The sequence below is a fragment of the Phodopus roborovskii genome, unplaced genomic scaffold (assembly GCF_943737965.1).
Source record: "Phodopus roborovskii unplaced genomic scaffold, PHOROB, whole genome shotgun sequence".
In the NCBI taxonomy this organism is placed as follows: domain Eukaryota; kingdom Metazoa; phylum Chordata; class Mammalia; order Rodentia; family Cricetidae; genus Phodopus; species Phodopus roborovskii.
The window spans coordinates 1,708,376-1,735,399 of record NW_026125675.1 but is presented as its reverse complement, the minus strand read 5'-3'; the positions used below and the strand labels follow the sequence as shown (position 1 = coordinate 1,735,399).

Sequence of the window (27,024 nt, the reverse complement as noted above, 5' to 3'; positions counted from 1 at the left end):
AGGTCACAAGAAATGAGGTGGCAGCTATGAGAGGGAATACAATATGCCCTGGACCCAGAGGAGTATGAATGAAATGGCTGTGATGGGGAAAGCCTTGAGGTCAGGCAAAGGAGGAAAAATGGCTGAGTAGGGTAAGGCTGCACAGGCCATTCTGGAGCTAGGAGTGAGAAAGTCATAGCTAGTTCAGACTCGCAAGGGGAATGTGGGATGTGGAGGGACTCTTGTGTCCAGAAGAGCTGCAGAGGAGAGAGAGAGAGAGAGAGAGAGAGAGAGAGAGAGAGAGAGAGAGAGAGAGAGAGAGAGAGAGAGAGAGAGTATGCACACAGTGTGGGACATTAGAAAGGATGAGAAGGGCATGTTGAGCCCAAAGGATCATGGTCACTTCTCACTCTGGCCCCAGTGCAGCGGATGAGTGGCTTTTGTCCCTAGAGAGCCTGAGGCTCTTAATGGGGATACCTTTCAACAGGAAGCTTATCCACTACCCAAGAGCTACAGGCATGGTCCTCTGGACTCTGAGGGGTGAAAGGCAATCTGGCCTGGAGGAAGTGAAGAGTATGGAAAATTCCTCACACATGGGGCCATGGCTTATCCTTGGGAAACCTTGTAACTTTTAGGGCTATTCAGGATAGCTGTGGTCAAACACCTTGCATACCATTGTATATGGTCCAGGGAAGCTCCATCATGACCCTCACCCTGCTTTATTTTCAGCTGCTCCGGTCTTCTCTAGAGGTCTAAGGCAATGGGTACAGTGAACTTAGTGGCCACTCTGCCAGGCCTGCTGGCTTATGAGGTCCTGGCCATTGTAGGTACTTGTCTTCTTCTGGTTTATTTGGATGCTGGGTGCTGTGATTTCTGAGAGCCCTCAAAATTCAGGAGTTAGGCTCTGAGCTCTAGATGAAAGTGCTGTGTGGCAAGAATAAATTTTGGCCAGTGGCTTCCAAAAGCAAAGCCAGGTGACCAAATCTGCTTGTTCCTCCATAGTGAGTCTTTCTTGGGCTGCCTACCTTGGTTAGTTGGGACAACAGGATCCCTGTACCTTCACAACAACCCCCTCCTTGGAAGACCCTGCCACTGGCTCTCCAATCTGCTTAGGTTCCCCTGGAATGGCTCATGAACAGCAGGAGGGTAGTGTCTCTCCCACTGTACTTACCAGGCACTGTTGGGATCTGAAGGTGGAAAGGAGGGGAACAGATGACCATGGAAGGAAGGAGGGAGAGAAGCAAGGTACTATGGGCCAAAGAAGAAAATAAAGACCATCTGTAGGGAGGAAGCAGGAGAAATGGAAGATGAAGAGTAAGTAGGCCTCCCTCTAGATAGTGGAGACAGATAAGGAGGGGCCTCAGTGGCTGATTGGTCCAGTGATGGCTAAGAGCCAAGCTGTGGAAGAGGCTTGGTGGGTGGCATATATAGAAGAATCTTGTCAACTTCCCTCTTCCCTGAGGCAACAGGTAGACAGGTAGATAGAGGCATGGACAGACAGGCAGGCAGGTAGGTAGACAGACAGATGGGAAGTGCAGAAAGATGACAGTGAAAAATGTGTTGGAAGTCAGTGGGGAGAAAAGGGCAGAGCAGATCTATGTGTGTCCTATATCCACTCTTCATATTGTTTAGAGGAAAGAAGATGTTTCTGCTCACCTGGGCATGGCCAAGGTGTGCTGGAAGGCCACAGGCCAGTATATCCTTAACTGATTTGGTAGAGGCTCCTGCTGCCACCTAAAGTAGCCCTGAGATCTTTCTTGGTTCCATTTGGGTATGCCAGGAGCACTGATTGCTTTCCATACCAACAGTGACATGTGTTAGTCCATATCTGTGTTCCAGGTGGGTGGTTCAGGGTACAGACAAGCTGGAGGTGCATGTGGCCCATGGTTTGGGGAAGGGATATATGTGCACACACATCTGTACAGTTCCTGAGGGGCCCCTATCTTTTCCATAAAAGGCAGAGCGGCCCAAAAGAAGAGCTTAAGGAAGAGGAGAGGCACCTCCCACTGGGGACCTCTCACCAGTTCCTAAAAAAAAAAATAATAAAAGAAAGAAAAGAATAGAAAGGAATCAAGCAAAAAGAAACCCGAAGACTCTGTGATGGGAAAAAGGTGAAGTAGTTAAGGCCTTCCATCTGCGTGGGAGTGGCATGTTCACGAAGGGTGCTGCAGGGGACTCACTGGAAGGAAAGGAAAGACTTAGCATTGAAGGGTCCCAGCAGGGGACTTGGGCTCATACTCGAAGGTTTACTGTTGACTTTTTGAAACCTCCCAACTTTGTTACCAAAGAGTAGGCAAGCTCCATAGGAGTGACCCCCGCTTCCATGTGGTTGCACGTATTCTTTCCTGTTGGGAGCACTGTAGGGTGACAGGTTCAGCAGGCTAGTGGCCTCTTCTTAGTCTTTGCAAAAAGATGTGAGCAATTATGGAAGCTTCTTTCTAGTCAGGCTAGCCCCGGGATTCTTTTCAAAATGTGAATTGAATGATGGGAACTTGTCATTGAAATGTCCTGGCTTCTCTGAGAAAGGAGCAGAGAGGATTGCACAAGATTGGATTCAGATCCTCCAGTACTGAGGCCTGTGTGGAAAGAGCAAGATGCTTGGGGACGTACAAAAAAAGCACCTGCCTGGCCTCTGAGCTCCTGTTATCAGGGTGCCTTTATCAGATCCTGGGTCAGGGTGGGGCCTACAGGGCAGGCACCAGCTGCTCAGAAGAGGTACTCTTGGTCACCACTGAGCCCACCTGGGAACTGGAGACAGGGGCATCCTTTGGAAGCCACCTCAGGGACAATGCTGGAAGTTGTCACTTTCTTCTCCGAGATTTGCTGTATTCTTCTGCTGCAAATGATACCACACTGAGGGCCTTTGCCTACCCCAGAAGGATAGCCCGGGGCCACATGCTTTCCTGACACTCACCCCAGAACATGGAGCAAGTCCCCAGCCTGACACCAGACACCACTAGAAGAAGCTTAAGTTCATGAAGAACCATGGGTACATGCAGACAAATTCAAGAAAAGAAAACCAATGGTAGCAAGGGTACTAAAATGCAAACCAAAACCCAAAACAAAGCAAAGGACGAAAGGCTCAGCAGTGCTGTGGGGTCATTTCTTAAGAGAGTATGGCTTTGGAGAGACACCATCTGGCGGAAGGACTGGACAGGGCAGAAAAGAAGGAACAGAAAAGCCACGGTGAGCAGAAATGCAAGACTGGAAAAGAGAAGGCAGAGTCGGGGAGCCTTTAACTTCCCCCAGGTGCCATTTATGAGAGAAAAGGGAAGTCAAGACTCACTGCCAGCAGCGCTGGTGGGCTTGGCGGCAGAGAGAGTTACGTGAGTAGGGGTAGAAAGATTGGTTACGTCATGGAGCTGGCTGAGGACCGAAGACCGCCGGCGCACAGCACCCTGAAATGACCCGCTTCTCTTGAAGGTACTCACTACCTCCATCTGTGGGAGAGAAAATGAGATAAAGGTTGGCTTGCATGGAGGTCCAGGCTACCTCACAGGGTGGGGCTGGGTGAGGGTAGGGGCCACACTAGGGACATATGGGGCCAGCGAAGCCTCAGTTAGGTCAGCCCCATCCCTGCAAGCTGACAATGCTTTTGACAAAGCCATGACTGAGAGAGGGCTTTCTGGGCAAATGGTTAGTGGTCAGGAGTGTGGGAGGGAAAGGTCACTGGTGGAAACACACTGCAAACATTTTGTAGGTAGTCACTTGCATTCATGATATGCTCACTGAGAGCCACTAGTCCGTAAGTACCTGTGTCTGGCAATACTTCCTTATCCTACTTCGGTAGTTCTCAACATTTTTTTTTCTGCCCCAACACACCTGAGGGATATGACATGCTCTTATTAGAAAATGGAAGCATTCTCCAGTGGTGTGTGGGCTGGAGGCTCTTGCCTGGATCTCTGAGAAAATCACTGCCCTTGTTCAGGGTCCTCTTGGCAGAGGGTCTCTTGCTCTGTCCTGCTCCACTGGTGGTGGGGAGATAATAACCCACATTTCTGCATCTCATTGAAGTAAGGGGGCCCTCAGCAGAAGATAGATTTACGCAGAAGAGGGCTTTCCAAAGCATAGCCTTTGTGTTGTCAAGACTCTTCCCACAGCCACCAGGCATGGAAGTTGGGAGAACTGGGGGACAACTGTGCCTTCTGCCTTATCCCCACCCTTTGAGCATCCTAGAAGATGAAGGGGAAGTACATATGTGGTAGATGAGACCCATGGGAGAACCTTGTGGATAAATCATGCTAGAAGCCTCTTGACTCGTTGTCTTTGGATTTTCTGACCTTGTCTTTGATTATGACTATATAGGAAGTAGGGTTTAAATAAACTATATCTGAGGAACTATAGCCAGTGTCATGGCACTGGGAGACCCCGTGCCTAGACTCTGGGAGGCCAGAGGCAAGGCACACTGGCAGCCTTCTCTCAGAGAATGGCGTTAGTGGGGAAAGAGTTTTTGAGGGTGGCTCCAACTTCTCGAACGTGCCATATAGTTCACTGAATAATATAAGCAAACAAGCCAACATGCATTTCTGGAGCCCAAAGACCCTTTAATGTCTGGCCCACCCCAAGCCCTGCAGTGGGAACTCAGTGGCCTCCAGTCTTCTCTGGCTTTCTGACAGGGCTTCTCCAAAAGAAGCAGCTTCACTGCTGACACCTTTTTCCAAAGTGCCTTTCATTCTCGGACCCACTGTGGAAAGGCTTATCATCCTTCAATTCAGCCTGCCCAATGCTGTGTTTCACCCAGCACAACCCACTTTCCTTTCCTTTCTTCAAGAGAAGGCAGGATTTGAGGCTGTGACTGCATCTGTGAGGAATATGTTGTACACGTGGTTGGGTCTTTCATGGAAGGAAGATGTTTGCTGCAGTGGTGTTGCAGACTCTGTGGTGTTGGGTGGTTTCTTTAAATTTCAGTGTTTCTAGGCTATGGAAAAGACAAGGCATGGGGAACCTGCCCTTGCTGCCTCAGTTTTGTATCAGTCTCCATGATGTTTTCTGTAATGTCCCATGGGATAACCATATCTATGAAAATATGACCATCACCGCCCTACCCCCATCAGAGAGCCCCAGAACTAGCCAGGAACAAGGGCTTGGTCATTGGTAAAGAGTCTCATTAATTTGTAATGGAATGCAAAAAAAAAAAAAAAAAAAAAGACAGACCACGTAATGAACATTCAAAAAGCTACATGCTCTAGGTTTGAGGCACTCTCTTTTATTGTGGAACAGCACCCTAGCATCTGGTGCATTGATACATTATTATAGAACAGTAGTGAGAGTGGGCATCAAGTTACTTTGCAACAGAAAATGTTGTGCAGGCCTCCGAAATCCGGGGAGCAATTTTGTGGTTCACAAGATCCAGAAATCTGGGGGCAGTTGCCTAGAAAACACGTACAACCTCAAGAGCCTTCCAAGGCTTTAGTTCTGTTTTTCAAGCAGGTTTTTTTTGAATCAAATAGAATAAGATGAGCTAAAGTGACTGGTTCAGTATTCTTGAGAGGCATGGTGACTCTGACATGACAAAGCTACCTTGAAAAGCCATGGGAGTTGGGGAATCAGTGTGGCTTTACTGAGGACTGAGAAGTGTGCTGGAGGAATTGGGACTAACCCTGGCTCTCACTGGCTGATTGTGGACCACTCCTTCTTTCCCTGGGATTCCATCTCCTTGCTTGTAAAGCATGGAACAATTAGAATGACATGGAACATCAAGACTCCAAGTGGTGGGACCCACTTCTCCTAGTTGGGCAGCAGTGGCATGCCCAGGACCTTACAGACACACAAAAATACAATATACAATATACATTCGTGGCCAGGCTACCATTGACACTGTAAGTTGGGGTAAAGTTGCTGTCTCTATTTTGAATTACACGACAGAAGTAAAAGAGGCTGATGTGGAGTGGGGTCACTGCTGTATTCTATTCCTGTGCTTTGCATCAGAACTGGAGCATGAATCAGATCAGGATGGGGTACAGGGGGTAGTCACATACATAGTCTCCTGGAAGGCACAGTTAGATGGGCACATGCACACTGGGAAGGTATGAAGGCTGTTTTCTGACATTTGCAATGCATTTATGCTAGTGAATGAACATTTATTATAGGAAACAAGTCAAAGTTACTTATGCTGCAGCAATGCCTGTCCTGGGCACTGTGTTGAAGGCACTGGCCAACCCCATGGGGAGAGGAGGCTTGGGCTAGATATCTAATCGTGGCTCCCTTTTCCAAGGCTCTGTCTGATTCATAGTTAGGGTAACATGGCTCAGATGTGGACCCACTATATCCCTCCTTGGACACAATGTAGTAGGTTCTCAGGATGCTTGGTCTTTGAGGAATGCCTTCAACTTGGACTTCCTTGGTGCCACCTTAATCAGCCCTGAAGGATCTTGCTCTCTAAATAAGTTCCAGCAAGGAATTGTGGCATGCTTAGATTCAGTGTCTTGGCCTCAGTTACATAGATGGCTTATAGTGTTAGGAAGGGGTAGTATGTGAGAAGAAGGCATAGACTTGGCAACCTTTCACTAGGCTTTGATAGCAGGGCTAAGAGCCCTGAGGGTACACAGCAGCAAGCAGGAGGCACAGCAGTATGGGTGGGTAGGGTGCACACCTGGAAAAGCAGTGTCATAGGGGTATCTAGAGAAGTTAGAGCTTTAAGACCACAGTCAGAAGCTGAAACGTCATCCTAGGGATAATGGAGATAAAGTATCTCCACAGGCCTCAGGGTGGCTTCAGGGGACAGGCATGAACAAAGACAGATGGAAGGTAAGGAAGGATCCCAGTGCCCTGCCAGTGGCAGGCATACCCACAGAGTCTAAAAAGGAGAAGAGGGACTCCCTCAGGATGGATACCATTAGGTCACTAGGGGTTGTACTGGAGTAGCTGTGTGTACTTTGGATCCCTGGGGATAGCCTGAGTATGAGTACTGGCAAGACTGCTGGAAGAATATATGGGGAGGGAATCAAGTGAGTGAGTTGCCAAACATCCTCAAGGAGAATCTACTCATCTGTCTTAACTGATAAGTTCCCAGAGAAGAAAAGTAATTGTACCTACAACAGAGGTAGTGAGACTAGCATCAGAGAGAAGGTAACCAAGAACTTGGATGAGAACAAAGTAGTGAGTACAAGTGCCAAGGTCATTTAGAAGATGCCAGCTAGACCATGGAGGAATTGTTTAGGCTACACATCAGCCCAGGAGGCTGTAATATGAAGAGGTCTGGTGACCTGGTGGGATGTTTGGGCTCAGGCACTTCCCCAGGTGGGCTCTCTCAGGCATTTTCAGCATGAGAGAGCAGGGTTGGAATGGGAGGCAGAGATACAGTGAAGATAAAGACAGAGAGAAGATGGAAACCCAGAAGTAACAGCAAGGTGTCAGGATAAACAGAGCCAGTAACACTTCCAGAAGGCAACTGGGAAGCATGGAGTGGAAGAAGGCCTTGCACATAGTGGTGAGAGCCACTAGGGGGAGTAGTGGGCAGTACAGTCATGACAGGGTGAGAGGGGAAGATGAAAATAGGCAGCAAGTATGGAACCTTCCAGTAAGAAAGCTGGCCAAGAAGGAAGTAAGGAAGAGACCAGGGCACTCTGATATTTTTGGGAACTATGGCTGATGGCTTTGGCCTTTACTAGCCTAGCCTATGGAGATTTGGACCCACTTGTGCCAGATTCCACTTCCTAGAGATGCTCTTGCACAGTAATTACAGCAGACTCTAGTGAACAGAGAGCTAGCCAAAGGCTCCTTGAAATGGACATTTTCCTCCCACACACCCAAATGCATCTTGCCTATTACCTGAACAGCCCTTGCCAAGAAAAGCAGACAGTGCTGTTTTGTGCCCCTAGAGATCCACTAGCTGCTGGCACGTGTTCTTATCCAGCTATGAGAGAAGCCACATGGGCACCGAGGGAAGTGTCAAGGAGCTGTAATCCAAGTGGCCAGCCAGTGGTGAGCACCTCTGTGTGGTAGGAGGGGAACTGCATACTTGAGGGCCAGATCCAGGGAGTTCCTTGCTCACTTTGGGGTCTATATGCCGAGTTTCTGCTTCTTGTCTGCTTTTTAAGGTAACAAAATAGGGGTCATGTGAACAGTAGCTTACCTGTGTCTGGATTCGGTTGAGGCCCCGGAACCAGAGGATCTGGCCCCTGCGGAGCTCTCGCTCAGCATGGTCGATTTCCTCCTCCCCCTCGGCCAGCTCCTCATCAGTCATCTCGTCCTTCCCAGGCCCATGCCCTGCTTCCTTCAGGCATTTGAGCTGGCTGGTGGGGATGGTGGCAATGACCTGGGAAAGCCACAGTCAAAGAGCAGCAAACAGAGGTGGCCATGAGAGCAGGCTCTATTGTGGCCAGGAATAAACCAGACGCCCAATCTCTCAGAGACAAAGCCCACATCCAAGGCTTGGCTGACCCTAAACTCCCCCTTCCTTGTAGCAGATTTCTGCTCTACTGAGTGTCATCCAGGGTCAGGGAGCAGAGAAACCAATGTACATAATACCATGTCAGAAAGAATGCTAACTTTTGGACACTTCTGAGAAGTGTCTTGAAATGTCTGGGGAATCCTTTCTGAAAAAAAGTGGGCTTAGTTGGAGCCTTGGGCTACCTGCTAGTATATGAATTCCTTATGGGACACAGAGGAGGTGGAGACTGATCCCAGTCATGTGAGTACTAGGCGCTACACTCAGTATATCCATGTGATTGACCTGAAAGAAAAACTGCACACCAGGTGAGTTTCCTAGCTGATAGCACTCCACATCTGCTGGCCTTCATGGTTACTGAAAGAAAAGCTGTTTGCCATGTTCTCTGAGATAGAGCCTCATGGAAGCTTGTGTTTGGCATTTCCTAGAGAAAGAAGTACTTAGAAAAGGGCTTGTGATTAGAGGCTTCCAGGGAGGAAGCCAGGAAGGGACCCTTACCAGACACTAAATTGACTGCCCTTGATCTTAAACTTCAGGCTTCTAGAACTATGAGAAAATACATGCCTACCATGGGACCTGCCAATCTCTAATAGTTTTCCAAGGCAGCCTGGGCTGATCAAGACCTAAGGAGAAGTAGATCCTGGACATGGTCTCCCATAGCAGTGTTCCTGCACTCTGGAGAAAATGTTTTCAGTACACCATGGAGGGTGCCTAAGATTGTACTGGCTGCTAACACCCAAGATGTTTCCTAATCTCATCACTCAGTGCTGCTTTTGCTCAGCTGTGGCTTTGGTCTGCAAGTGTTCTCCTGCCACTTCCCAATAAGTCAAAACACCTCGTTTTTCCCAAGTTCTCTTTGCCCCACAGATTTCATAGCCGGGTGTTATTTAATTTCACAGGCTGCCCCCTTTCCATCCTGTTTTCTGTACCCTTGGACTTTAGGAAAGCTAAGCAAGTTCTCTACACCCAGATACATTACAGTCCTTCAAATATCCAGGTTTAGGGGGCAGTTTTTAGCTTCTACTTTGGAGAAGGAAACTGGATGATTTCCCAGGACAGTGTGAAATTTCTGCTCTATGTTCTCATTCCTGAGGATGTCACTTGTGACCTTGCCTCTAGGTTATAGTATGTCATAGTCCTGAGCCTGATCACACACCACACACTTTCCAGGTAATAGGCTTCAAGACTGCGGGGCAGGGAGTGGGGATAGTGGGAGGAGTAGATGGAACAGGATGCCTGGCTTCTTACCCACTCTGAGGGCCATGAACAGAAGCAACCAGAATAAAAGCATTGGTGAGAAAATCGATGAGGCAGACACTCACCTGTCCCCAGACCAGCTCACCAACACCAACAAATAGGCACCAGAGCCACTGTTCTGTGGACAGTGGGGAACAGCTGAAGGGCTTCCCACCAAACTGGACGATGACAATCTGGGGGAAGGAATGAAAAGTAGTGGGCAGAAGAGCAGTGTATTACTACCATAGCTCCTGATTTCTTTGTGTCTTGCCCAGCTTTCTACAAACCTTGCCTTCCAGATTGACTTTGTCTTCTGGGCGGCAGACCAGCCTGGCCATAGACAAATGTTAGCTGGCTTCCTGCCTTTTGGTAGATCCTAGGAAACATCTTGGCATTCCTTCACAGCTTATTCTCCTCTTTTGTCCCTCAATGAGTGCTTAAAGATGGCTCCATAAACTAGCTGGCCACAGGCCAAGGGTAGCAGGATGGGTCAGTGTGTAGCTTCACATGCTAACACCCACACCCAGCTATCCTCTGGTGCCTCCAGCCTCCAGGTGAGACTCAGCTGTCTGGACCATCTTTCTAGCTTCTCCAAGGCTGTTTTCATATTTGTCTTCTCTGCATGACCCTACACTATGAGGGTCACCATGCCTTGGCCTCTTGCCTTCCTTGCTGTTGACTGTAGGAGAAGTCCTACACCCAAGAGCAATAATTTCAAATGCTAACCAACCAATCCATAGCGTATAACCCAACCTATCTCAGAGCCAATTTCCAGGCAACCAGGGCCAGTCTACATATCCCATGGTGGGTAGAAATGATTTAATGCTTAGCCAAAATGAAGTCTGTTGACCCCCTCAATCCTTTGGTCCTGGGAAATCACAGTAAAATTCACCTCTCACTGGTTCCTTACAGGCATTTGGGGGTAGCCACCAAGGTCTAATGTGCCTCTCCTATTGGGAATCTGTGAACAGTGAACTGCATTTGTATGACTGTCAGTTTTTAATTTGTGGGACTTATGGAAAATGAAGTTTTGTCTGAAGACCGTATACTTTAGAGCATCCAGCCTCTCCTGGGGAGATGAACTTGCCAACCTGCCAACAGTGGTGTGGCAGCCAAAGTTTAACATGTCAATTGTGTGCACGACAAGCATTTCCTAGAGAATGTTTATACTTATAGCCCAGCAAGGGGTTAGGCGCTAGAAATGGAGATGGTTGACCCAGATAGAGCCAGGAAAGAATATTTCTAGCAACCATCTGAGCAGGATGGGAGCATAAAGGCCTTCCATAGTCCCCTGGAAGCTAGCAGGTTAGACCAAAATGAGCCTGCAGTGTTTGGAAGATGAAGAACACCTGCTCTAGAATGCACAAGAGATTTGGGGACAGGGAGGCCAGTATCAGTGCCCCTACAATTTTGTGTCCTACCTGAATTCCAAAGGTGCCCAGGACAATAGTGCAGAAGATGGGGTTGCTGAAGATGCCATCAAAGACATTCCTCTCACCATGGATCTTACGAGCATTGATCTCATTGAAAAGCTGCATCATGACGAAGGTGTTGAAAATGATGGTATAGTGCTCTGAGGGTGGTGAGTGCAGGGGTGCATTTCTTCCACTGTCGATGTCAAAGAAGAGCTCTCCTGAAGGGAAGAGAGAGGCAGGGGATGAAGAAGGTGATCTCTCTGTGCCAGTGGCCACTCTCCTTTACCATGTCTGCCTTTAGAGATGTGCAGTAGGGTACATGGTGAAGTAGGGAGGTATGGGTCAAAGGTATAGAAAAGGCTTGTTCTTTTCAGTCTAGAAGTTCTGTATCCCATCCTGTGCCAGATTGAGGATACAGACAGGGCCCAAACATAAGACCACATCAGCAGTGCCCTGAAAGCCTGAAGCATGTGCTTCTGGTCCAACTTACCAACAAAGAGCAAGGTAAAGATAATAGTGAGCTGGTAGACGGCATGGCCAAGGATGTTCTTCATCATGGTACGTGAGATGAGGGGCTTGTCCCGGCCATATGGCTTCCGCAGCAGCAGTGACTCATTTGGGGGCTCTGTGGCCAGGGCAAGTGAGGCAAATGTGTCCATGATCAAGTTCACCCACAGCATCTGCACAGCTTTGAGAGGGGAGTCCTGCAGAGAGGTGGCAGTCATAAGTGAGCAGATACTCAGCTTCGCCAATGTCATGGGAATCTCATTCCCAGAAGCCTGCCACACATGTTTCCCCAGATTTGCAGTTTTTTTCCCACTGGGCTTCCTAATTCCTGCCTACCATTGAGCATTTCATGGCTGGGGAGGAGGCAATAAGGAGTGGCTGCTAGTGGGTGTGAGGTATCCTCTGACCATGAGAATATTCCGAGAGTAAATTGAGGTGATGGTTGTATAGCACTGAATATGGCAAGGTGAACAATTATGCACTTTCAAATGGTTAGGACGGTTATTATGATGTCATTTATGCTTGACTTAGATATCAAGAAAAAGTCCCTGAGGGGCTGGAGAGTTATGTGAGTTAGTAAAGTGTTTGCCTTACAAGCATGAAAACCTAAGCTCAACCTCTAGAATTTGTATCAAATCTTGACACGGTCATGTGCATTTGTAATCTCAGTGATGAGAAGATGAAGATGTGAGGATCTCTAAGGCTTGCTGCCTAGCTAGCCTGTCCTAATCAAGTGAGGCTGGGGTCCTATTGAGAGTTTGTCTCTCAAAAAGCAAGGTGAAAAGATTCCAGAGGTTGTCCTGTGACCTCTACATTAACATGAATGCTTGTGTTATGTACACCTTGCATACACACACACACACACACACACACACACACACACACACACACACTTGAAAGGACCAAGCTAATTACCAAAAATAGTTAACTGCTTTTTTGCCAGTAAAGTCAACCATCCCTAACAAGAAGTCAATAAATTCTGGCCTCCAATCAATGGGGAACATTGAGAAAATGGAAGTCTGAAGTTTCTTTGTGACTCAGTCATTGTACTTCCCGATCTATACTCGAGAAAGTGGAAGACATATGCATATTGAAGCTTGGACATGAGTGTTCCTAGTAGTGCTACTCAGAATTTAACGAAGTGTAAGTGGCTTGAAGCTTGGTCAGCTGATGAATGACAAATGACTATGAAAATGAATAAAGCACTGTCCCAAGCTGCAACATGGATGAATCCTGAAAATATGCTGAATGAGATGCAGGGTGCACAGGCTTTATGTCAAATCTTCAAATTGGCACAGTGAATAAAGGCACAAACATAATGGCCTGAGTTCCCACATACATGTGACCCTCCTCCTTTGCAAAAATGTGAAAACAAGCCCCAAAGGCCATATGTCATTTCATTCTACTGATACAAAATATCTACAACTAGCAAGTACAAGCAGGAAAGGGTGGCAGTTGTCAGGGGCTTGCAGGGAAAGAGGTAATGACTGCTAGTAGGTGAAAGGTTTCCTTTGAAAAGGATGAATGTGTTTTGGGACTAGATGGAAGTGATGATTGACACTGAATATAATAAAAAAAATCTACTAAACAGCTACCATGAACAGATAAGATTTTTGGTGTGTGAATTTGATTTTAATAAAAAGAATCCGCAGCAAACAAAAGACTCTCAACATGGTCCTCTTGAGCCCACACTACTGCCCTTAGAAACCCAATGCCCTCGGTAGGTCCCTGGTGCCCACCTGAGTGATGCAGGCACCCGTGAAGGCCACAATCACAGCCACCACATTGACTGTCAACTGAAACTGCAGGAACTTGGAAATACTGTCGTAGACATTGCGGCCCCACATGACTGCCTTGACAATGCTGGTGAAGTTGTCATCGGTCAGGATGATGTCAGAGGCCTCCTTGGCCACGTCAGTGCCTGCAATGCCCTGGGGGATGATGCACAAGCATAGTGCTCATTTCTCAGTCCCTTCTTGGCTACCTAGCCTACCTTCCTTTCTCTTCCAAATAAGGCCTTAATTGAACAGCACTTGTTTTTAACCTAACACACTCTAGGCTGCAAAGTGCATGTTGTCACATGTGGCTGTGAGGGGAGAATAAACAACATGGTTGTTAACAACATGGCCATTTGTACAGTCTTCCATAAAGCCCAGCTACCACTGGGCAGGCACTCACCAGTCCTTTTTCTGGCTACCTCAAGAAGCCCTGGAAAATAGACCTATCCCCTGGCTACATGGCAGATTGTTGCTGCTCTACACAAGCCTGGGCACAGTAATAGACACCGAGTTTGAGTAGCCCTCACCCACTCCATCTTGGGCTTGGCCTTGTGACACCAGCCACCCTGGGAAGCTCAGCTTGCTCTCTGCTCCAGGTTGTGGGGTCCAGGAATGCTGTACTTTCCCACCCCACTATTGAACCAAATATGGACTGAGTGAAAGGTCATTCTTTCTGATAGGGTGGGGAAAGGTGACACCAGGCTGCTACCCACTGTGAGTTGGGGACAAGGCTCACCATGCAGGCAGTGCCTAGAAGGCCACCCTGTTCAGTAATAATAGGTAGATCTGTGTGAACAAAAGAGAGAAACCAGAGGAACAATCTACTATGGTCTCTGCTCATCACTCTTGGGGCCTGGGGCTACTTGGAGTGGACTGAGAATAGGTGATGGTAGGCAGATGCCACTGTTGACAAGCCACTGTTCAATGTTCCTCCCTTTCTTTGGTGATGTAGTTAGACTCTACTGTCACCTCTGGTGTCTTCATACCACATGTCTTTAAACAAATCATATATACATTTGTTAATAGTCAGAGCCCATAGAGCCCCAAGAGATCAAAGATGTACGAGAAGGAAGCTTCTGGCACTTTGTTACTTGCCCTGACACTGTCTTTCCACTTTCTGTCACAAAGTTAAGTCCAGGACAACAGGAGTTCATCTGTGGGGTGAACTGGTCTGGTATCAGGAGACTTACCATGGCAAAGCCAACATCTGCCTTTTTGAGAGCAGGCCCGTCATTGGTGCCATCCCCAGTCACAGCCACCACCTGCCGCTGCTCACCAGTTGTGCTGTCGATAATGCCTGGAACACAGAGTGGGTTAAGATAGGGTTGGTTGAAGCTATCTGCCACAGATCAGTATGGCCTGCTTCTGTGCCCCTGGTCCCTTGTGAGATCTAGTCTTCAGGCTTTAATGTGATAACTTTGTGCCCCTATTTCCACCAAGGGTCTTTTGCTCAGTAACATAGGGTGGCATGACTTGGCAAAAGGGAAGGTATCATGTTGTCTAAATTGAATGATTGTGACAATGATGTGAATAAATAAAATAACCCAAGACTGATATTGGGTTTCAAGCTTCAAGCTGACGATCAGAGAAGCAAAATAGCTGGACACTAGCTCTCACCTCTACCTCAGACCAAAGTGACTGGTCCTATCTCCATGAATCCTCAGAGGCAAAAGCTCTCAGTTCCTGTTTCCTCTTACCTTATGTTCCTCTCTTCACCCAGCCATATCACTCCTGTCTCCACCTCCTTAGTGCTGGGATTAAAGGCTGTGATCTCAGGGGCTGAGATCACCTTTGTGTGAGCTCTGCTTCTCTTTAGGATTGTATCAATGTCATGTGACCTTGAGTGAACAGAGATCCATCTGCCTGCCTCCCGAGTACTGGTATTAAAGGTGTGTATCACACCTGCCTGGCCTCTATGGCTTGTGGCTAGTGTTGCTTTCTGTACTCTCAGGCAAACTTTAATAAATTATAAATAATTTATTACCACATTTCCCCATTTGTTCCAATGAGGGAGCAGCTTCTATGAAACTTTTTTAGACTGATGTTTTCTAGTCATTGATCTTTAGAATCTTCTACTCAAAAATGTAAGAGCATGTGACAACATGCAGGGATGCCAGAGGCAAACACATGTTCAAAAGGATGAACACATCTGGTTACCTTTGACCAGAGTGTGTTTGTCAGTGGGAGATGACCGGGCAAGCACCCGCAGCTTGGGCCACACCTTGTCCAGACGCTCCTGTTCTATCTGGAGGAAATAAAGGAGACATCAGAGTCTAGGCTGCAGACAGGCACTGTGGCTGGGAGGCAGAAGCAGCAGCCTAGGATAGAAATGCAGGGAACTACCTCTCCTTTCTCATTTCGAATCCTTCTGTTGAATTCCTTCCCCTCCAGGCACAGGAAATCTTCACCTGGATGGATGATGCCACACTTAGCTGCAATAGCCCGGGCAGTGTTGATGTTGTCGCCAGTCACCATACGGACTGTGATGCCAGCACGCTGGCATTTGCGGATGGCTTCAGGGACCTGGGAGATATAAGAATGGTGGGTGGGGTTGGCAAGACAAGCCCATACTTTGTGTCTGGTACAGATCTGCAGCACTGTAGTCCCAGCAAATCTGGAAATATAGTGAAACCTTATGGTTATAGTGAAGGGTCGCTGGAGTGTGGTGTGAAGGAATTCAGAGGATGGCCTGTAGTGGGCAGGTACCCTCCCCAGACTCCTAGCCCACTTTCCCTGGATTCTCCTTCACTGTGCCTGGCCACAGTAATGAGCAGTGACTTAGACCCAGCTATGCTGAGCCTCTCCCTCTCTTGTCTAGTTTGTTTTTGTTTTACAGTATAGAACTCAACCATTTTCCTCAGTAATTAATCTTTGTCTCAGCTGTAGGTTTTACATAATGTAATCACTAGAGGATGTGGGGCATTACGTGGCATTACAATGCAGGCATTTCTTTTTAAAATGATATAGTAGGCTCTAGAACTAAGGAAAAAGAAGGAAAATGTCCAAGCACAAAGCACAAAACAGGACAAGAGAGTAGGAAGCCATAAGACCAGCATAGGCACTGTAGCATCATCCCAGTAGTGGGCAGATGGAAAAGACAGTTTCCAAACACATGATATGTGTGTCCCTTCAGGCCCTGGGACCACAGAAGGGACAAAACAAGCAGGCTGGAGTAGCATATGCACTGGGGAGGAGGAAGGGCAGCTCAGAGTCTGAAAAGTGGAATGAGGAGAGGACTAGGTCTTTGAATTCCTTTGTGGGTACCCTGTGAACAGTGGTGGACTGGCCGCTGAACCTGAGAGGGAGAGAATGGAGGAGGTATCTAGATTTGGACTAGTCCTAAACGTGGGAGGCACAGAGGGAGGAAGCAAGAACACAGTGATCCATACTTAAGGTATTGATAGTGATCTGATAATCAAAGCTGAACTGTTAAGTGACAGGGAAGGACATGCCTTGGATACAGTCTAGCTGTGGTAGCTCACTCACCTGTTCCTGAGTGTGTGTGTGTGTGTGTGAGTGTGTGTGTGTGTATGAGTATGTGTGTGAGTGTGTGTGTGTGTCCATATGCTCAGTCTCAAGGACACATTCTCTTGGGGTTTTAAAGTGCTGCAGAAAGATCTTAGGTACAGAGAACTTCCTTTCAAGCAGGGGGGTGAAGTGGCTCTGCAATTTTATTTCCCAAACTGTCTTGAAATAATTTTCTCTGCTGCTTCCAAGTGGCCATGATGAATTTGAAAGCTAGGACATTTGGACAGAGTCACCCAGGGTCCAGGTGCAGCCACGACTACAAGGCCCGCCCATACAGGCAGTTTCCCAACTGTCAGCCTCTTAGACAGGTGGCGGGAACACCACCTCTAGAGGATATGCCCTCTGCTGTAGGACAGACTGCCCTTTCCTTGTCTGCTTTGACCTGTCACCCTATTTTCTCCTCAAGGCCCCCATAGTACATGTACAGATGTCTGTAGCAATTCCCAGGTCCTCTTGATATTCATAGGCTGAACTTCCTGTGGACACAGCTCTCTGCTTCCCCCTGGTGGCCATCCTGTGCTTTCCCGTGCAAGTTTGAGCAAGACACATGGAGGTTTTGCTGATCCCCAGAGCCAGGACCTGATGTAGCTTTATTGCCCTCTCAGTCACTTTAAGCCACAAAGGAGCTATCCTTGTTCCCTGGGCTCCTCTGTTATCACCCAAACTGAGATACATTCTTCCTGTCCTGAGCTTCTACCTTACATGGTACAATAACAGTTTTGAAAGTTTTCACCTCGAGAAATGTGAAACACAAAGAAGCGGTACGATGTACAGCTGGGCCTGGGGCTCACTCTGCTGCCAGCCAGTCCTAGGCCTGTTTGTGCTCACTACATTTGTCACTCCATCCCCAGCTGAGTAAAGGGATAGTCACTCTTTAGAAGTAGGGGATATTTGCTTTGGAACCGAGTACTTTTGCTTTGTGACCCTGTCATACCCAAAGCTCCAGAGCAGTCCCCACAGATGTGTGCTTTCGGGCTAATGGGCAGGTTGAAGGTAGTTTAATATGAGGTTGGTAGCAACAGACAGCTGGGAGGATAGAGGGCTCTTCCATACTCTTTTCATGAAGATCCACTCACAAGACTCCCCCATCTTTAAAGACCAACAAACACAACCATCACATGAAATGTGCTCAGGTCAAAGGCTTTAGTGACCTCCCAATGCTAAGGCCATCAAATGCAGACTTATTCTTTCTTTCCCCTTTTTTAATTTAAATTATAAACAAACTTAATTTGTATATCAATCCCTGTTCCCTCTCCCTCTCTTCCCTCTTCTGCTCCACAGAAAGACTGAGGCCTTCTATGGAGGGCAGACTTATTCTTTTTCATTCTGTGCTTGCTTCACTCATATGACCCTTGAGATCCATCCCTCCCCGTAAATGTGGCCTCTATTGCTGGAAGTTACCCTCAGTGATATCACTATGTATAAGAAGATGCTTCTGGGATTTCTTTCCAGTCAGAACCTATGCTCTAAGCTCTCCATCCTATAGCTACATACCTACTTGACATCTCCATGGGTGTGCCCTGAATCTCATTCAGATACAATCTAGCCCTTGACTGACAGCTGCCCACCATGTCCCCAAAACAACATTCACTCAATTCAGCTGTTTCCGGCTCTGCTCCTCAGTTTCCCTCATCTCCTCCTCCAGTCCACTGGTCCTGCAAACTCTCAGGCTCTCCTTTTGTACCTGATAGAACTGGAGTGTGAGCCTTGCCCAGGGGCCAGGCAGGCCCACAGAACTCCCATAGGCCAAGGACAAGAGAGCTTGGCAAGGGGATCAAAAGCACGGAGGAAGGTCCCATTGCCCTGATTGACTCTAAGTCTCTGTTTTCCAGGTTGCTCTATCTATTAATAGGGCAGGAAGAGGTGTGTGTTTCTGTCTTATAGTGTGGAAGCTCCAGTATGGAAAGAGCCACTCTCACACCTTTTGGGCAACCTTGGATCTGGTGAATAGTTACTAGAGCAGGTTACAGAAAGAAGGGAGCTACCTCAGGTCGCACAGGATCCTCGATGCCCACAACAGCTATGCAGGTAAGGTCACCCACCACCTCATTCTCGTTGTCCCAGTTGGGCTCCTGGATTGCAGAGAAGTCCCTGTAGGCAATGCAGATGGTGCGGAGGCCATCACAAGCCATAGGCTCAATGATCTTCTTCACCATGTCATCCCGGTCCCGAGGACGGAATCCTCGGAGTTCACCATTGCTATTTAAGATGTTGGTACACCTGCCAGGGGAAGGGTGGTACAGTGAGGTGGGGACAGGGAGTGAAGAAGAGGAAATAGTGCCAGTCACTCTGGATTATGATAATACTTTAGCCAATGACATTATAAAGAACAGAAGACACAGATGTGCACAGGCAGGGGAGAAAGCCATGTGACCATTTGTAAGAAATTGGAGTGATGCAGCTGCCTGATAGCTCTGCCTCCCCAGGGTTGCAATTACAAGTATTACCACATCTAGCTTTTTACATGGCTTCTGGGGATCAGACTCAGGCTCTTGTGTTTTTGAGGCAAGAACTTTACCAATTCAGCTATCTGATCAGCCTTAGACTTCTGTTATCTTAAGTCATCACGTTTGGGGCCATTTGTTACACCAATCTGTGAACACTCACTGGTTGACTAAGAGACCCAGGTGAGAGGGGGCAGCTTGAGGCTTATTGTAGCTTTCCTACAGGCCCTAGAGGACATGGATGGGTGTGGAATGTAGGTGAAACCCAAATGTAATGTAAAGCCCCCTGGAACAATGGGGCAGGGACAACACATGGCAGCATCAGTCCCAGTCCCAGCCCTGACAGTCTGGGTGCTTCACAAGGGACAAGCCTAGGAAAGCCAGCTACAGAGAAGTGTTGGGTGAACTGAATCTAGCAGGTCTCACAAGGAGATTAGTAAAGCTGACTGTTGAGGTTGGGGGTTGATTTTGTTTCCAAGGACCTTGAGTGTAGACAGCAAGAGCCCTGTGGGTGAGGCAGAGGAATTTAGGAAAACAAAAAGGCCAAAACCAAGGGGAAGTCCAGGATGAGAAAGGATAGGGGGAGCAGAGATGTTCAGGGGCAAGGGTTCATGAGCCTTTCCTCCTTTGGGTTTTGTACAGCCTACTTGAGATACAATTTACAAACCATATAATTCACCCATTTAACATGTACAATTCAACAATTTTTAGTATATCTTCAGATACATTCAACTATCACCACAGTCAGCTTTAGATTATTTTCATCACCTCTGAAAAAAATCTCATTTCAGATATGGTAGCACATGCCTGTTGTCCCTGAACTTAAGAAGCTAAGGCAGGAGGACTGCAAATCCCACACTAGCTTGGGCTACAGAGTGGAGAGTCTAAGTCAAAAAGCAGACCAAACGGGGACTGGTGAGGTAACTCAGAGGGTCAAAGTGCTTGATGCCTGCCTGATGACCTGAGTTCACTCCTGGGGACCCTCATGATAGAGGGAGAGAACAGTCTCCTACAGGGTGGCCCATGATTTTCACTTGTGTGTACATATGCATGTGTGTGTGACATATACATGAATTCACACAAACAATAAATAAAGTAGGAGAAAGAGACACAGCACAGTTAAGAGCACTGGATACTCTTCCAGAGGGCAGGTTTGGTTCCCAGCAACCACATAATTACCTGTAATTTAAGTTCTAGGGGGGTATCTAATGCCTCCCTCTGTCGGACACTACATGCATGTGGTATACAACCATACATACAGGTAAAAACCCCACATACATTAAAAAATAGGGGCTGGAAAGATGGCTCAGTTGTTAAGAGTAGTAGCTATTATTCCAGAGAACCCTGAATCGATTTCCTGCACTCACATGACAGCCCTTCTACAGGGCCAGTCATGGTGGCAGCAATAATACTGGTTCTTGGTACCAGTTTTCTAAATATCCTTCAGTAAGTCAAGGTGAAAATCAAAGTGAATTATCACCAGGGAATAAAACAGTTGGGTCACATGACAGTGCCATGTTTAACTTCCTGAGCAACTAAAAAATATAAAATGAGTCCATTCATGTGTGTGTGTGTGTGTGTGTGTGTGTGTGTGTGTGTGTGTGTAGGTATATGTATATGTTTGTGTGAGTATGTGCATGTGGAAGCCACAAGTCACCTTGAATTTCTTCCTCAGTTACTCTCCACCTTATTTCTTTGGATAGGTTTTTTCACGGAACCTGGAGCTCATTCATTTGGGTAGAATGGCTGGCCAGTGAAATCCAGTTATGTGTTTCTTCCCCTTCCCTTCTCTCCATGGAACAAGTTGCACATCCAACATTTACATGAATACTGATTTTCTTGTTTCTCTGTGTAACAGCCTTGGCTGCCCTGGCCCTCTCTTTGTAAACCAAGCTGGTTTCATAACTCAGAGGTCCACCTTCCTCTGCCTCCTGATTCCTGGGATTAAAGGCGTGCTCTATCACCACCTGGCTGGAACGCTGGTCTCTTTGCTTGGTGTGGCAGGCACTTTAACAACCATGCCACCTCCCCAATCATGGCAGCAATACCATTTTACAGTGCCACATAGAAATATTTTAATATCTTTTCATTCTTACTGGTATTTAAACATGTAAATTGAAATTACTAGGAGGTCCTGTTTTCTACTCCAGAGACCCTACTTTCTACCCATTAGAATGGTAACAAGAACAGTAGAGAAAGCCTAGAATGTTGTAAACAGGTAATTGTGGTTCAAACTCAGGGAACTAGATTGTTGATGGGGATGCAAACAGTAAAGCCCATGCTTGTGAAGTTTCAGATGACAACAAGGACAATATTGAGAATTGGACTAGAGACCATTTGTATTATGTTATGGAAAATTTTTTGTCTGCATTCTGCCCATGCCCTCATACTCATTGTGAAGTTAAATATGAAGGTGATAGACTAATTAATCTGGCATCCCAGCATTCAGTCTGTGACACAGGCATTATTGGCTGTTTTTAGCCTAATTTAATGTGATCAGAGCAAGAAGGAAGAGAGGGCTGGTGAGAGGCAAGACAAGAGAGCTAGAGCTGTCTAAGCCCTTTCTAGCTCACATCCCATCACCTCATGGCTCAGATGCCATTGGACCAAGCTACATGATTTGATGTTATGCTGGTTTTCTGTCTCGCTCTGGTTCAATCTTCATCCACTGCGCTTCATTCCTGCCTTTTGGAATGGGAATATTTACTCTGTGTCATTGTGTGTTAAATGTACATAACTTGTTTTTGAATTGTATAGGGATTCAATCCTAAGTGTGAGTGAGACTTTGAACTTGGACTTTGGGAACAGTTAAGACACCGAGAAATCTTGGGAGTGGACTGAGTGCATTTTGTATTGTGAGGTGGACATGAACTTTTGGGGGACAGGGATAGAAGGCTACACTGAATCTATAATGTCCTCCAAAAGGCCTATATGTTAAACGTTTGGTCTCCACTTTCATGCTGTTGGAAGGTGGTGCAATCTTTAAGATGGGGGCATTTGAAGGAGATTTTAGGTCAATGGGAAGATGTAGTCTCTTCTTCCCTTTTCTCATCCTAGCTTTTTGCTTTACCACATACTCCTTTCCATGGTGTTTCATCCTGTCATAGCGCTATAGGCAGTGGGGGCAACTGACCATGGAATGAAGCCTTTCAAATTATGTCTTGGTGATGGTGGTGGGAGGACAGGGCCTCCCTATGTTGCTCAGGTTGGCCTCAAACTCCTAGATTCAAGACACCCTCCTGCCTCATCATTTGATGCAGCTAAGACAAGAGGTGTGTATCACTGTGCTCACCTCAAGTATTCTAGTAACAGAATGTATACTCAAACTCATACCTGTACTTCAATGACCATAGCATTATTGACAGTCCAAATGTAAAAACAATCTGGGTTGTTCAGCCTTCAAATGGAAGTGAAGTTCTGATAGATGAAGGAACTTTGACAACATTATGAACTATGATGGTAGCTAGACACAAAAGACTACAAAGTACAGAATTCCATTTTTTATGAAATCTACAGTATAGGTCAAGGACAGGCCAGAAGTTGCCAGAGAAAGACAGGGAGCAGGAATATCTCCTTAATGGGGTCTGGGGCTTCTTTTGTGGGTGATGAAAATTTTTTGGAGTTCCATAGCAGTGATAGCTGCAGACATTAGAAATGTACTTAATGCCACTGAACTGTATACAATTGTATACTTTAAAGTGGCTAACATGGTCAAATTTATGTTAGGTCTACTTTATCACAAAAATAAAACAAGAGATTTTATGTCCTTTAGCTAGCCTTCAGCCACCTGGTCCCTGGACCCTTCCTGTCATCCACTCACTTTTTGAGCAGGATCTCTGAGGCTCCCTTGCTGAAGAGGCGGAAGCCACCATCGGGCATGCGGATAACTGTGCTCATGGACTTGCGAACTGAATTGAAGGTGTACACTTTGTAAAGTTTATCTTCAGGAATCTGTTCACGTACAGGTTGGAAGTCTCGTTTCAGGTCCAGGATGAATCCCAACAGAGCACACTCTGTTTTGTTGCCCACTTGGCGTGGGAGAGCGCCTTCTTTCTCTGGAGGCTGTAGGCAAGGACAGTCAGCTTAGCATCAGGGCCCAGAGTACCCTCCGTTCCATCCCCAATGTCAAGGTTTCCATTTGGCTTTGGCCACCATGTAGCTAGGGGGCTGTGACATGGAGCAGAGTGAGGCCACCCATGTTACTAGACAGGCCATGCCCTGGCTGCAAAGTGGCCCTTTACAGGTAGTTCCCCATGCTTGGGAAGGATTTCTAGAACCCCCCCCCCCATCCCACCTAGCAGCAAGAGTACTCTGCCATGCTAGGGACAGCGAGAAAGGCAGCCAGTACTCTAGAGATTCCTCTTAAAAGTTCTTTGTTTTTCTTGTTTTGTTGAGATGGGGTCTGTCACTGGCCCGGAGCCCTGGATATCTGCCTGTCTCTGCTTCCCCAGTACTGGAAGTACAAGCAGGCTGATTCCTAGCTTTTTAAAATATGGGTTCTGGTGAGTGAGTTCAGGTCTTCATGCTTACTGTAAAGCAAAGCCCTTTACTGACTGAGCCATTTCCTTAACCATTGTTTTTGTTTTATTGTTGTGAAATCTTTTTGTATGCTGTGAAGATGTGTTACTCTGATTGGTTTAATAAAAATCTGAATGGCCAATAGCTACTCAAGATTTTCAGGACAGAAAGGATGTTGGGAAGAAGGTGGAGATGCCATGGATGCAGAGCAAGAAGGATGGACACTATGGAGATGAGGCAATAAACCCACAAGGCAGAAAGTAAATTAGTAGAAATGGGCTAATTTAAGTTATAAGAGCTAGTTAAAACTGATCAGCCTAAGCTATCAGACAAGCTTTCATAATTAATAGTCTCTGAGCCATTATTGGGGAGCTGACAATCCCTATGAAAATGTCCATCTACACCTTTTCCCTTGCTCTGTGTTTTTTTATAGTATGATGGGACAAACCTCATATATACCAGACAATTTTTTTAACCAATATCACTCAGCTACTTTCTCAGCACTCCAAAATTTGTAAGTGAGCCTCCCACCCCCCAGGGCAGTTCATGCCATGCCAGCAGCCCTACCCCCTTCTCTCAACTGCCCTCCTCGCCCTGCTCACTAGTATTTTGGTGGTGTAGGCACTGTTGATGGAGATGGCATGGACCAGAAGGTCAAGGATTTTGGGGGTCAGGGCACTGGGAGCTGGAATTTCTTTGTAGTGGGTGTCTCCTAGGTAGGACTGGACCACGGTCATGCGGTTGGTGGTGAGTGTGCCGGTCTTGTCGGAACAGATGGCTGTGGCATTGCCCATGGTCTCACAGGCATCCAGGTGGCGTACCAGGTTGTTGTCCTTCATCATTTTCTGTAAAGGGCAAAGATGGAGTGGGGGGTGCTTAGTTGTTTACTCATAAGGATAAAGACAATGTGAGTGACACTAACAGTCCATTTAGTGAGCTTGGTCATGTTTGGGCTGGGTGGTAATCAAACAGAGAGTATGTATGTAAGATACAATGGCTGCTGACAGATGGGGAACAGTTGAGCTTCCAAGAAGCTACTCTACATGGATGACTTGGAAACTATCTGCCAGAGCTCCCTCTTCAATTGCCTGCTACCTCCATGTTCCTCCATACTCCCTTGGTTCTATTTTAGTCTTTCACTGCCTCCCAGTGTCCCAGAACCTTTTTCTAAGGCCCCCGTCTCTCTGCCTCTGCAAGCAGCCACTATTTCTCTCTTTTTTTCTTGGTTCCTCTGACTCTCCCTGCCAGTGTTCCACAGATGAGCCAAGCCCAAATCTCCTTCAACATTAGCTTGCTTCTAGCTCCCTTCACTGTGTCCAACAGATAGGTGGGCTCAGTGGAGCTCTCTGTTAGGATGTATTAGCAAAGATCAACTCATCTAGCACCCTCCCCTCTTAGCAGCTACAGCCTTCCTTAGTCCCCGCTACATCTAAGGTGCTTGATGACATCCCACTCCAGTTTTATGGTCTGTGTTGTGGAATTAATTGTAAGTAGTACTATTATTACCTTGACAGAGTAAGCCAAGGAGATAGTGACAGCAAGAGGCAGGCCCTCAGGGACAGCCACAACCAATACAGTGACTCCGATAATGAAGAACTTCACAAAGTACTGCACATAGACAGGTGTGCACTCTGCCAGCCACACCCGGCCATCCACGACGAAGGTCTCAATCACAAAGTAGAGGACCAGGATGATAACAGTTATGGCAGACATCACCAACCCTGTCAGGCCATGATGAGAAGGGCCACAAGAGGTGAGAGGAGAAAAGAAAGGAAGAAAAGTTTAGGGCCTTTGCAAGGGATTGATGGATTTGTGTCATCTTTGGGGATAAACAGCTGGAGGGATGACTCCATGGAGTGAGAGGTCCTAGGGTAGACTTTGCTCTAGTTTTCCTGGACGGACAGTGTGGGATAAAGAGAAGAAAGCTAAGGGTAAGAGAGACACTTATGTGAGGGACTAGCCATCCTTATAATTTGGGGAGCTGGCCAGCAGTCTCTCAGGAAAGTTGGTTGCCTCTTGACTATGTTGTGGCTAGAAGCCGTGCATCAGGGGGTCTGTTAGGTAATATATGAGTGTGTGACTTAGGTCTTATTGGGGTGGAGGGTGCTAAGCTAGGACTTGACAGTCATAGTTGGCTCTGGCCTGCTCCTATGGCCCCACAGTATATGCCACATTCTTCTAGAACATTATCCATCTCTCTGTACATGAGTTTGCCTAGGGCCAGGACAATATTCTGTCCTTTGCATTCACAGCATCTGGAACTATTTCCAGGAGCCCAATGTACTCCAGGTTCCTGGCCTGCTGTCTCTGGCTGAACATACCTGCTTTCCCAATCTGCACAGCCAGTTTTGTGAGCTTCCCTTGTAGAACCGACTTCTCCTTCTTGGGTATATTGGCTTTCTTCTTTTCTCGCTCCTCCATTTCTCCACCCTCAGCACTCTTCAGGGGCTGCATTTCCATGGCAACAGCCCCGTCTTGCTTCTTAGCTGTACATAGAGGAAACCCTTGGATGAAGTTAGGGCCTAGCAGGGGTAAATGGGCTACAGAGGGCTCATAAGGAAAGACATGTCTCATCATATAGGATTCAATGGCGCACTTTTAATTTCAAGGGATTCTGTAGGCTTCTGTTGCATTCTAAGCCCAGGGCCTTTCTGAGGTATGCAGGCAGTTGCAGCATTGTCCTATATGATGGGGCTGTTGCCATGGAAATGCAGCCCCTGAAGAGTCTTTTGTTGGAAGGGTGGAACTTGTGCACAGACAAGGTGGCCAGTCCAGTAATGCTCCGAATCTCAATACCTGAGAGAAGTCCTGTGGCTGGTCCAAGGAATGTTCTGGAACCAAAACCTGATTCATTTGCCCACAGATATCTGAATCACTCTACTTTCCCCTCAAGGACACTAAGAGGCCCTAGTGTATGTTCCTCTTAGCCCAGGCAGCTCTGCTCAGCTCGGCTCCTCCCACGGGCTCTGTGAACAAGCCTATTCTGTCCCTCCTACTATTTTCCCATCTTCTTCTTGGATCAGGTGGCTCCTCTCATGCTTTTTTTTTTTTTTTTTTTTTTTTTTTAGGTCCCTCAGTTTTTCATTCTTGCTGCCTTTGTGATGGTGACATGGATGCCTTATCTTCCTCTTTGCTAAGCTTTACAAAGTCCTTGGGCTTGGGGCTCTCCAGCTACACTGTTTCCTCCCCTCTTCCTAGGGACGGGACTAACATACCAGTTGTTGGGATAT

General features: G+C 47.1%; 1 protein-coding gene across 7 annotated transcripts in view; it reads right to left on the bottom strand.

Moving 5' to 3' along the window:
* Positions 1 to 27,024, bottom strand: part of Atp2b3 (ATPase plasma membrane Ca2+ transporting 3) — a 44,889-nt gene that overhangs the window by 6,546 nt on the left and 11,319 nt on the right. For 2 of the 7 annotated variants that reach the window (XM_051178281.1, XM_051178282.1), the window contains 14 exons: positions 26,116 to 26,280; positions 25,301 to 25,515; positions 24,397 to 24,639; positions 23,097 to 23,338; positions 18,818 to 19,052; positions 15,648 to 15,827; positions 15,462 to 15,549; positions 14,495 to 14,601; positions 13,266 to 13,457; positions 11,510 to 11,723; positions 11,026 to 11,237; positions 9,691 to 9,798; positions 8,054 to 8,236; positions 3,333 to 3,419 (listed from right to left, as the gene is read on the bottom strand). In XM_051178281.1, the coding sequence (XP_051034238.1) occupies positions 3,333 to 3,419; positions 8,054 to 8,236; positions 9,691 to 9,798; positions 11,026 to 11,237; positions 11,510 to 11,723; positions 13,266 to 13,457; positions 14,495 to 14,601; positions 15,462 to 15,549; positions 15,648 to 15,827; positions 18,818 to 19,052; positions 23,097 to 23,338; positions 24,397 to 24,639; positions 25,301 to 25,515; positions 26,116 to 26,280 (2,471 nt within the window). Of the gene's footprint in view, positions 1 to 3,265; positions 3,420 to 5,165; positions 5,351 to 8,053; positions 8,237 to 9,690; positions 9,799 to 11,025; positions 11,238 to 11,509; positions 11,724 to 13,265; positions 13,458 to 14,494; positions 14,602 to 15,461; positions 15,550 to 15,647; positions 15,828 to 18,817; positions 19,053 to 23,096; positions 23,339 to 24,396; positions 24,640 to 25,300; positions 25,516 to 26,115; positions 26,281 to 27,024 lie in introns of those variants that run through there. The other 5 variants (XM_051178286.1, XM_051178287.1, XM_051178283.1 and 2 more) reach the window with 3 other exon arrangements.